At 51.6% G+C, this 11,197-nt stretch overlaps 5 protein-coding genes across 5 annotated transcripts; 2 read left to right on the forward strand and 3 right to left on the reverse strand.

Moving 5' to 3' along the window:
* Nucleotides 1-91: 91 nt before the first annotated feature.
* Nucleotides 92-2,118, reverse strand: J4E84_006617 (uncharacterized protein; the record flags this gene model as incomplete). The annotated part of the gene is made up of 8 exons (XM_049389206.1): nt 92-393; nt 450-707; nt 762-827; nt 878-1,275; nt 1,332-1,551; nt 1,610-1,805; nt 1,871-1,885; nt 1,942-2,118. The coding sequence occupies 8 exons, from the start codon at nt 2,116-2,118 to the stop codon at nt 92-94; spliced, it is 1,632 nt and encodes a 543-aa protein (XP_049242915.1).
* A 1,034-nt stretch (nt 2,119-3,152) lies between these two features.
* Nucleotides 3,153-4,961, reverse strand: J4E84_006618 (uncharacterized protein; the record flags this gene model as incomplete). The annotated part of the gene is made up of 5 exons (XM_049389207.1): nt 3,153-3,307; nt 3,358-4,407; nt 4,456-4,642; nt 4,690-4,757; nt 4,808-4,961. The coding sequence occupies 5 exons, from the start codon at nt 4,959-4,961 to the stop codon at nt 3,153-3,155; spliced, it is 1,614 nt and encodes a 537-aa protein (XP_049242916.1).
* Nucleotides 4,962-6,576: 1,615 nt separating this feature from the next.
* On the forward strand, nt 6,577-7,763 carry J4E84_006619 (uncharacterized protein; the record flags this gene model as incomplete). Its single annotated transcript, XM_049389208.1, has 3 exons — nt 6,577-6,646; nt 6,696-7,078; nt 7,134-7,763. The coding sequence occupies 3 exons, from the start codon at nt 6,577-6,579 to the stop codon at nt 7,761-7,763; spliced, it is 1,083 nt and encodes a 360-aa protein (XP_049242917.1).
* Nucleotides 7,764-8,508: 745 nt separating this feature from the next.
* On the reverse strand, nt 8,509-9,096 carry J4E84_006620 (uncharacterized protein; the record flags this gene model as incomplete). The annotated part of the gene is made up of 2 exons (XM_049389209.1): nt 8,509-8,607; nt 8,677-9,096. 2 exons carry the CDS (start codon nt 9,094-9,096, stop codon nt 8,509-8,511), a joined length of 519 nt encoding a protein of 172 aa, XP_049242918.1.
* A 932-nt stretch (nt 9,097-10,028) lies between these two features.
* On the forward strand, nt 10,029-11,000 carry J4E84_006621 (uncharacterized protein; the record flags this gene model as incomplete). Its single annotated transcript, XM_049389210.1, has 1 exon — nt 10,029-11,000. One exon carries the CDS (start codon nt 10,029-10,031, stop codon nt 10,998-11,000), a length of 972 nt encoding a protein of 323 aa, XP_049242919.1.
* Between the last annotated feature and the right edge of the window lie 197 nt (nt 11,001-11,197).

Consider the following 11,197-nt stretch of genomic DNA (forward strand, 5'->3'; position numbering starts at 1 on the left):
ACAATCTAGTACAATACTGACAACCTTCTCGAGGCGTCGTATATATAAGAGAACGCTTCCCTCCAGGTCATGTCGACAGCTTTCTCTCCCCTCACGCCTCCAAGGCGGCCGTCCTCCTGATGTTTGTGTACCGGAACCCAAAAGCAGCAAGGAACGCGGCGCCACCAAATGCAATACCAACGATGAGACACTCCCTGAACCCGGCCACGTAGGCTTCAAGCACTCCTTCAAGGAATTGCGCCGGGATTAGACTCTTGAGCTCGGAAGCACCGGCGTCCAGGACGATCTGAGGGTCGAGTCCTGGAGCTGTGATGGGAAGCTGCTTTAGGAGCGTGTTCTGGAAGGCAGCCTGAGCGGACGAGACGCCAAAAGCACCACCGAGGGTTTGGATGACTGCAGCACTAGTTAGTGTTGCGGCGAGAAGAGAGGTGATGTGAATTGCAACTTACAAAGAAGTGTGGCAGTAGCCAATGGCACATCAACTTCCTTCGTGGTCGCCTGGATGAGCATGACAGGGACCTGGAAGCTCACTCCGATACCGATACCGCAGAGGATCTGGTAGCCAATCCAGACTTTGGCGGGTGAATCGACATCGAACGTGTAGATCATGCCGGCACCGATGGTTGTTATGGCCGCTCCTCCAATCATCCATGGATACGCGTAGCCGGTCTTCGTGATGATCTGACCAACAATCACGACGCAGATGGCTGCAAACATTGTAAGCATTTGAAGGAGAGAATAGGCGTTGGTGGTCTACTTACTGACTGCCAGGATGAAGGGAACAGTGCGAACACCACTTGACGCTGCTGAGACGCCCTGCACGGATTCTATCGATCATTAGTCATGGTCGGCATGTCATGTCACTCAGCTAGCTTACGGAAGTAGATCGGCAGGTAGTAGAACGTGACCAGGAAGGCGGAGTTGATCAGGAACGAAAACATCGATCCGACCCAGATAGTTCTCCTTTGGATGATGAGGCTGTGAACCATGGCGTTCTCACCCAGCCACCACTGATCGACCACGAACAAAGCCATCAATACGACGAAGGCCACCAGACTGCCGATCACAGCACCGCTGTTCCAAGCCTTGGAGATACCACCCCATTGCAGCGCAAGGATGAAGCAAACAATTGCACCAATGATGAGGATCAAACCGGGCATATCGAATGTGCGAAGCATGCCACGCCAATCAGGGCGAGTCTTCGGTGGTTCGTTGGCGAAGAAGAGGAGGATAAAGAGGCATGATACACCGCCTACGGGAAGATTGATGTAAAAGCTGTGAAGCTGTTAGCGAGGCAGTGAAAGGGACCTTTGCGATGGGGCGTAACGTACCACCAGCGCCATGAGACATGGCTGGTGAAAGCACCACCGATCAACGGGCCGACAACACTGGCGAGACCATATGCTGCACCCATCAGCCCGCTGTACTTTGGTCGATCTGCTGAGGGTACCAAAACGGCAATGATGGTGTACGAGCCAGAGAACAGTCCAGCTGCACCAACACCGCATATCGCGCGACCGATGATCAAAGCTACGGAGCTGGGTGCGGCACCTATTGACGTAACTCATTAGCATGGTGTTGATGTCAAGATCAACTAATGTTGACTTACCGCAGATCACACTACCCAACTCGAAGAAGAAGATGGAGATGAGATACGTCCACTTCAGCGGAAAGAAAGTGTACAGTCGTCCCCAGAACGCTGTAGTCGCAGCGGTAGTGATGAAGAAAGCTGAGCCATACCAGCCGATGTCTTGGAGACTCTTGAACTCATCGGTGATCTTGGGGATGGCTGTTGAGATGATGGTCTACGGTTTCGGTTAGGCCTTGCTTGGAAAGGGTCGAAGAAGAGAGACTCGGTACTCGTACTTACAAAGTCTAGGGAAGCCTGCAGCGATGGGTCAGTGTCTGGTTTTCGCATTCATGGGTGGAGATGTTGCTTACAAGGAAAATAGCCAAGACCAGTCCTACAAGTACGAGTACGAATCGTCCTTTTGTCAACTGGATATGCGCTAGTTCTTCTTTTTCCTCCCTTGTATTGACCGATCCTGTGTTGAGCGACCCTTCGGTGGAATGAAGATCCTTCTCCTTGTCTGGGCGTCTAAGAACGTCTTCCTTCATCTTTGCAAGAGTATCGCAGATGGTATGAAGAGAAGAGAGACGAATGTGCTTGATGGTCGTAGTGCTGCTGCTTTACATCGCAGGTTATTAGCCAAATAGTAGTCCCGACGATGCCGCAACATCATAGACACCCTAGACGGCCCCAGTCCCGAAGTGCGAGGACGGACGAAAATCATCTTCATGCGAGGAGCCCGCTGGAGTGTTTGGTCTGCGCTGGGAAAGGACCTCCTTGGTCGCTTCCGTTCTTGCACGGAGTTCCGTCGGCGCTAGCGGACAAGCGTGACTTCCACAACCAAAGGCCTCGGTGTTTTGTCAGCATCGCTCAACTCATTGCTAGCTACTGCATCGGGGTCGCGCATGTCTTCAGTCAGCTATGGCGATCCTATCGAAGTTTTGCGGACGTCCTGTTCATGCTGGTGGTGGTTGGGGGCGCGTGCTTTGGACGCGACGCGCCGGTGGCGTCACGCCAAACTCGTAACCAATGCACTTGTAGAGAACGACAACATGCTTGGGACGCTTTTAATGAACGTGAACATTAAGATGGCAGTGTACACGGATATTGGTGTGTTGATTCGACACTTGTAGTGGAGAGCTTATAGACATAACGGGTGGCAATGTGCCAACTTTATCAGCGTGACATCAAGAGAAGTCATGGAATGACTTGCTGGACGGTGTTCCATCCCTGGTGTCATGAGCGGGGTACACGCTGTTCCACGTCTTATTTTCCGTACGTGGGGAATATGGCGCATGCTTCCACGCAGTAGTATACACATTTGGACTAAGTCGGAGTACGAAGAAAGAGGCTTTCGTGAAGCATAGCAATATTCGTGGGCAACGCGCACGATCCTTCACTAGACACCAGCACGACAAAATTAAGGGCCAATATTTAGAGGATAGACAAAATAGTATACTTGGTACGCAAGGAGCGAAACTATAGGGATACACTATAGCAAGAAGGGAAGGAGACGTAACAGCATGGTAGAGGGTTAGGGCGTGGTGTACGAAGCCACCAAGTTCTTCGGAAGAAGAGCTGTTCAGATAGCAAGATCAGGATGTTCCACCAATGCCTCCTCATACATGGCCACAAGCTTCTTCTCTTTATGCGCATCTCTTGGTTTGATGTCGAAGACGAACACCTCCGGCCGAGTAATGAGCAAGTCTGTCCAATCTTCTGTGTGAATTGGTATATCTGTTGTTATGTCAGCATAAGAACGAGGCGCCAAAAAGTGGGATACGTACCAATGCCAATTTTGTTCTTCTTCTTGGTGACATTGAATGCCCAGGCCAAAGAACCCATGATTGTGACCAGCTGGTAGTCTACAATCTCCATACCCAAGCAATTGCGACGACCATAACCAAAGACGTGGTGGTTGATGACGTTGGGGTACTTCGTCAGAGGCTCCTTGTAAGTGGGATATCTCGGGTTCAGATAGCGATCTGGATTGAACTCTTCCGGGTTGGGGTACAAAGATTCGTCACTCCGACGCGCCCACTCGGTAGCATGGATGAGCGCACCCTTCGGGATGAAGTAGCCATCGTATTCATCATCTCTCTCAGCTTCGTGGGGAACGCCCGTAGGGACTGGCGGTCTCCAGCGGATCAGCTCTTTGCCGATCGCTCTCAGTACCGGAAGCTTCGGTGCGTCGGCCCATGTGGGTAGACGGTCGGGGCCGCAAACCTCATCGATCTCGTCTTGTAGTCGCTTCTGCCAATGGGGGTAGTGGCACATAGCGAGGTAGTAGGTCTGGATGGGCGAAGACATGGGTAGTGATGCTGTGATAGCAAGCATGCCTATCGCGAAAGCACCCTCCTTCTCGTCTGGGGAGCCATCGGGGAACTTCAAGCGCTCCTTGTCCTTGAAGAACGTGCGAGACCAGGAATGACCGGGGATACCAGCGTCCATCTTGGCTTTGACGGATTGCATGGCCCCGACCCAGAATTCCCTTTGAGCATCATGGCGCGCCTTTTCCTGCCAATACCAAGGGTTGATCAAGTCAGGCAACTTCTGCACGACTGGAAACCTGTTCGGTAGCTTCCCTGCCGGAGAGATGGCAGCAAGTAGACCAGCCGAGCTTCGGTTCAACCCACGACTTAGCTTGGGGTCTTCCCAGGCGAGGCGCGCGCTCACACGATGGGTGAACTCTTCAGCGAGATCGGGATAGTTTCGGTTGTCCTTCATCAGCGAAACCATCATCCGCGTGATCTCGAGGTGCGTGAAGCCGAACATGTCGTAATTGTAGGTCTCGGACAGGCATTGGTGAGCGAATTTACGGTGTCTTGTAAGTGCCGCTGCGTGATCGATCAGCGACATTCGAAAATGATTCAAGTAATACTCACCATTGTTGTCCAAAAGAGGGAGATACTCCGCGTCGGTTTTGGCGCCTGGGATGTTGGGTGTGGGCGCGCGGTTGGAATAGTATGCTCCACGCCTTGCGAGAAGATCCTGGCACACCTTCTCGCTGTTGACACGGATGTGTTTGACACCGAAGAGAGTGAACTGGTAGATTGGACCATATTCTTCGTGCTGTACCGAGTTAATTACATCGTCAGAAGCCTAGATAGTGACCGTACCCATTCAGCAAACTTCTTGTACACATCCTTGGAAGGGAACTTGTGGAAAGGCCCGACCCATGGTAGACCTTTATAGCACTGTCAGCAAGCACCTTTTCTTCAGACGATGAATACTGACCTTTGGGGCCCGGCAGCGGCTTGTACTTGGGCTTTTTCGGCCTGAACAGACGGACGACGGCTAGAAGAAAAGCGCCTATGACACTGATGGCGATGCTAGGAACGAAGAGAGAAAGCATGGCTTGCGAGAGCGGTTGAACTCCCACGTCAATCATAATTGCTAGAGTCAACGAAAGACAGCTGAATGAAATGTCGAACTGATACCAACCTTGGGCCAGTCCACGGAGCTTTTAACTACGGTCCTCATGGTTTTCAGGCCAACTCTACCATCGCCTCAACTCCGGATTTGCGTATCTTCATCGCACTCATCCTCTCGGACCTGCCTCGGTGCCATGTCTCGCGAACACCATCAGCATACTGTGGCTTGATTGATACACAACGCGCATGCATCATCCCGAAGCTCAGTTCCCCTTGAGAACGGTACTGCGGTCGCCGACCGCCGATCGGATGGCATTGTGGAGGTGGAGAGCCGTATTACAGCCAGAGGCCCATCGTATTTTGGAGCTTTGTCTCACGTTCGGTGTGGCAGTCGAAGGGTAAGGGACATGGTTCGTCTTGTCAGTCCGGAGCTAGGTGAAGTGGGCCACCACGTGCGCTCCACGCTAACGGTCTTGGCAAACTCCAACCATCGCATGCTCAGGGTCTCCCACATCCCATCTGTTCCCACCCACCACGACGCATCATGTCTCGGCCTATACAGCGACTTTCTAGCCTCCGAATACGCTCTCCTCCGGCCACACACTGGCACGACATCCATAGTGGCTACGAAAATTTCGCAGCGGGAGTCCGCTAGACAATAAGCTCTAAAATCGCCGAGCGCGAAACCATCATTGATAACGCGATCCCGTCCCGTCGCCACGGACCTCCGCCGTACACTGGACGCAGCTTCCACAGACGTTGATTCGCGTAGCACGCATCTTCATGTCTCAATACAATCAGGCAGCGGTGGGATGGGCAAAGCAGATGACAGCTGTGTTGCGCGCTGAAGCTTGACCCTGTACCCACTGTGCTGGAGCTGGAAGCAGCCGCTTGCATGAACAGTATAGGGAACTCGACGTTAGTTCGGGATCCAGGTCCAGGTTACTAACAGTGGGTGAAGCGTTCAGCTAGATTACTGCTCGAGAATCTCAGACGGCCGCTCTTCGCGCTGCATTGTACGCATTTGGGGTTGATGAGGCGTTGCCGCTCAGACATAGCCCTTCATCCTTCCAATGCCTTGAATTGTCATTTTCTAGAATTGGCCCGAAGCAAGGCCCGAGTTGCGATTGAAGAGCTTATAAACCAGAAGCACCACGTTCTCTCGTGATACAATCATTGCTACCTTCATCCTTGTTACACGTGCATTGCATTGCTAGCGTTTAGCTGCACCGTCCCGTCGCTATGGATCTCTTGGCATCGTTTGTCTTAATCTCATCCGCTCTTGCACGACAGGTGGTTGCGATCACTACACAGCAGATCCAGACCGACTTGTCCTCCAATCTCTCTAATGAATCACAAATCATTTTTACTACCGACTCTTCTTATCCGACTGATTTCACTCAACGATGGAGCATCTATGAGAAGGCCGAGCCAGCTTATGCTGTTGCTGCCAAACCCGCTACAACGAAAGACGTACAGACGATCTTGCGATATGCAACTAAAAACAAGATCCCTTTCCTGGCAACTGGAGGTGGCCATGGGTACTCGACGACTCTTTCTGGCCTACACAATGCGCTCGATGTTGACCTAAGCAACTTCAAGAGAATCAAAGTCGACGCGTCCACCAACACCATGGTCGTTGGGGCCGGTTCAAAGTTCCATGACATGTTTGATCCGCTGTATGCGGCTGGTAAGATGATGCGTAAGTTTCCGACATATTCAACATCCTTGTGTACTGACAAAGCCTCCAGCTTCTGGTGGGACTTCTCCTCCAAGCATCATCGGCCTCACGTTGGGTGGTGGAGTGGGACCTTTGACTGGCGAACACGGACTCTTAATCGACTCTCTACTCTCTGTGGAGATGGTCACCGGATCGGGCGAGATTCTAACGGCGTCGGCTACTGAGAACTCCGACCTCTTCTGGGGCATGCGTGGTGCGGGCTTCAACTTCGGCGTGGTCACATCCGCGACCTATCGCATCTATGATACAATCAATGATGGCATGGTGTACAACGCAGACATGTCATTCGAAGCCGAGAAGAACGCCACGATATTTGAAATCTTCCAGACTTATCAGGGCACGCAAGACGACAAGCTGGCATTAACGATTGGGTCCTCCATAAAGAACAATGTCGTAAGTGCTAGCTGCGTCTGGTCGGATATTTGACCTCCATTAACACATTGTTAAGCCAACAATCGATGTTTCGGCCATCTACTACGGCAACAAGCTGCAGGGCGACGCCGCGATCAAGTCGTTCATCAACCAAAATCCATATTACAGCAACATTTCGGTCGTTCCCTACAACCGACTAGTAAGCGTGGCCAACTTTGGCGGCGATGTATTCGCTCAGCGAAAGGGTGTTGGGGCGGACATGTGGGGGTTTCAGCTCAACAACCTCACTGTACCTGCGCTGGTCGACACATTCACGAAGTACATGAACTTCCTCCGTGCGAACCCGTCAATCGAAAACACCAACTGGATTATAGAGAAATTTGGCCTGGGCGTAACGGCGAGTATCGACGATGATTCAACAGCATATGCTTGGCGCAAAGCTGTAGCCTACGGCTTCTTCGCGTTTTACCTACCTGGCAATGTCACTGCGGAGCAGACCAACACCGTCGACACGTTCATCGCGAAGATGCGCACCAACTTGATGAGAGTATGCGGAAATCCCGATGGCAATGTGTTTCCCAACTACGCACGTGGCGACGAGAAGCCGGAGCAAGTCTATGGCGCAACGAAGCTTCCGAGGCTGAGGCTGCTCAAGAAGAGGTATGACCCGAAGGGTTTGTTCAATCACTTCAACTCTTTCGTATAATCTTCGACCGCGCCACAGTTGGTGCTAGGTCGTGTCGTCCCTTCCAGCTTGGTTTTCAGTGTCGTAAATCTTCTCAGTCCCATCAAGCTGTACATAAGCTATAGTTCGATCCAATTTGTATGCGTCACTTGTGACTTGTTCAACTCCTCTCTTTCTAAGACGGGAATGTCAAGGATTAAGCACTAGCCGCTATTGTTACGGCTGCGGACAAGAAGACAGGGGAGTGAGGGATGAGATCATGCTAAGCTCAAGTCTAGGCTTAGCAGTGACAGGTGTTGTTTGTTTGTATTCAAGGATGAGAGTATATAATTTAGCTGACTACAACAAGGTCACGTCTCTTTCGCCTTTACATCCCTAGATTTATGTATCTCTCAAAAGCTTTTACAAATAATCCCACACTGCGTCAAAAAAAAAGATGAGAAGAACGTGTGATGCGAAAATCATAGTAGAATCATTGATATTGACAACAATGTAAACCATGCCAGCTACAATTTTCGATGCTTGCGAAAGAGATTGTTTATCTCGTCCGGCAAGGATCGACATCTGATCAGCTAATGATCGCGCACCATCCTACCACCTTCGATGTCTTTCCACACTTCCAATGCTCAACCCCACATCTGTTCATATGCTCTCGCCTTCGTATTGCCGGTTCAATATGCCGGCATCTAGCTGATGAGCCATTGCGATCAGCTCAAGCTCATCCGGCACTGCGGTCTTCCTATCATCTCCCTTCACGTGCTTGCATCTAATCCAAAATAGCAGCCACATTGCAAGCCACGAAACCAGCGTAAAGCACAATCCTCACACGGTTCAAGTAGCCCCAGTAGGCGATCTTATCGTGATCCTACAAAATGGCGTTAAAATCTCTTGCATCTCGCGTCCATAAGCAACACAGAAGATATAGGAAACTCACCCTCGCAGTCTGCATTCCCCTGCCCTTCTCTGGTAGGTCCGCATAATGCAAATCTTTCTGCGCTCTGAACTTCTCGATCAACACGTCATTCACCGGGTTCATGTAGTGAAGTGTGAATGGGAAGATTAGGAACGCCAATACGCTGCTAGCGCCGTAGATGATGGTGGTCTTCCCCGTAAGTCCTTGCTTGGTGGAGGAGTTGTATGTCATGATGGCAGAGAGGATGAGGTTAGAGGCTGAGAGCGAAGTAGCGGGCACTTGCGCCGCGCGGAATTGGTAGTGCCATTGCCTGATCGCAAGGATAGGTGAGGGAGACTCGAGGATGGAGGGGATGGAGATGGTGGATAGGGCTGTGTTCATGCCGAGGAGAAAGGTGGCTTGGAGGAGGGTGCCGAATTGGAGGTGGGCAAAGGACAACATCTTGGATGAGGATTGCAAGACTTGGGGATGCGAATGGCAGAAAGTGGTTTATGGCAAGATGATGAGAGACGAAAGTTAGCTCTTTGATGATGCTGGCGTCGATGTGAGCGAGACGCGGCATATGCTTATATCTTCATCGCACCTTCTCTGTACCTGGCCACCAACGCCCATCGCTCTTCCTCCGCCAGCATCACCGAACTCCAACCACGCACCTTGTCTCCTCCTCATCGCACCTCCTGCGCCGGCTCTCCAACTATCGGCACCTATAAACTTCGGATTTCCAGCTCGTAGATTTTGGAATAGGTAAGCAAGAATCCTACAACCGCACGTCCGAGGCCCATCTAAACCGGTGAACCGCGTTACCAAGCTCAACCACTATGAGGCTGCTCCTTCCCACGAACACAGACAAGGACCGCACTAGGGCTGAAACTGGAATCGGACCGTTCTCAGCTGAGTAACTCGCGAGCAAAAACCTTAATTCCAAGATGATGGGATGCCTGATTCGATGCTTCCAAGGTCGCTTCGACCCGACATAACACGCTAGTCCGGAGTTCCGTACAAAGTTTACAAACAAACGTTGCCCACGCCGCATCCTTTCAAGGAAATGTCGCCAACGCCAGTAACAGAGCAGAAGTGCGCTGTTCATCGCGCAACACCGGACACCGAGATGACTAATTCCCATCATGCGCGCGCCGTTCTTGTGCGTTCTTTGACGTCAGTAATTGTTGTTGGATCGTGAAGCGCTTACTTCTGCCTTCGTATTTCCTCTTCATATCTACCTTCAGAGCGTCGAGATTGCCGGCCTGACTTGAACTACGCGCGCGAAAGACCGAAGACTATCAATCTCACCTCACTTGCTACCACCCCACTCTACCCTCCACCAGGCATTTTCCTTTCGCGGTATAGCTGCTTCGGCGCGACATTCACCAATCATGTCCTCATTCCCTGCCTTCCTCAAGTCCCAGCTCCTCTATACGCCCAAGGTACCTCAGCCGGAGACCTTCACCGGCAAGACCGTTATCGTAACAGGCGCCAACAGCGGCCTCGGCCTAGAAGCAACACGGCACTTTGTCCGCTGCGGCGCGACTACTGTCATCATCGCATGCCGCACGCGATCCAAGGGCGAAGCCGCTCAACGCGACATCGAAGCGAGCACGAAGCGAACTGGCGTACTGCAAGTCTGGGAACTGGATCTCTCGTCGTATGCCAGCGTGAAGGCGTTTGCGAAGAAATGCGAGACACTACCTTGTATTGATATCGTTTTGGAGAATGCAGGTATTGCGCAAGGCAAGTTCGAGCGAATTGAAGGACATGAAGCGCATATTGCCGTCAATGTCATCTCCACCTTCATGCTTGCGTTGCTGTTACTCCCAATTCTGCGGAGAACAGCAGAAACACACAAGACGAAGCCATACCTCACCATCGTCACATCCGAAGTCCACCACTGGACGCAATTCCCACAGAAGAAGGCAGACAGCATCTTCGCCGAGCTTGATGACGAGAAGAAAGCCGACATGGCAGACCGCTACAACGTCTCCAAGCTCATGCAGATCCTCCTCGTTCGGCACTTGACCCAAGTCATCATCAAGGACAAGAAGAAGGAATCTGTCGTTATCAACTGCGTTACGCCTGGTCTTTGCAAGTCGGATCTGGTCAAGGATATGGGTATGGCGCCTGTGGTGTTTAAGAAGGTCTTGGGTCGCCAGGTCGAGGTGGGCAGCCGGTTGTTAGTGAATGCGACTGCGCTGCCGAATAGTCAGGGCGAGTATATCCTGGACGATCATGTGGAGGAACCGTCGCCGCTGGCGAGGAGCCAGGAAGGTGCGGAGCTGGGAAAGAGGGTTTGGGATGAGTTGGCTGGGATATTGGAGAAGGCGAGTCCTGGTATTACTCAGAACTTGTGAAGCCATGTTTGCGATCGTGGCTCTTCTTTGCATGATGTAGTTGAAGTGGTGGGATTTAGATAATGTGTAAGCCTTCCATTAGCCAACCAAATGAATCGCGCTGTTGTACATGAGAGGGATTTTGAAGTACACGTTGACTTGAACCTTGCCGAATTTTGGACGTGATCGTGGTGAAACTCATCGGGGTATTCTATTGT

The sequence above is a fragment of the Alternaria hordeiaustralica genome, assembly GCF_023758085.1.
Source record: "Alternaria hordeiaustralica strain BMP 2776 chromosome Unknown scaffold_13, whole genome shotgun sequence".
NCBI lineage: Eukaryota > Fungi > Ascomycota > Dothideomycetes > Pleosporales > Pleosporaceae > Alternaria > Alternaria hordeiaustralica.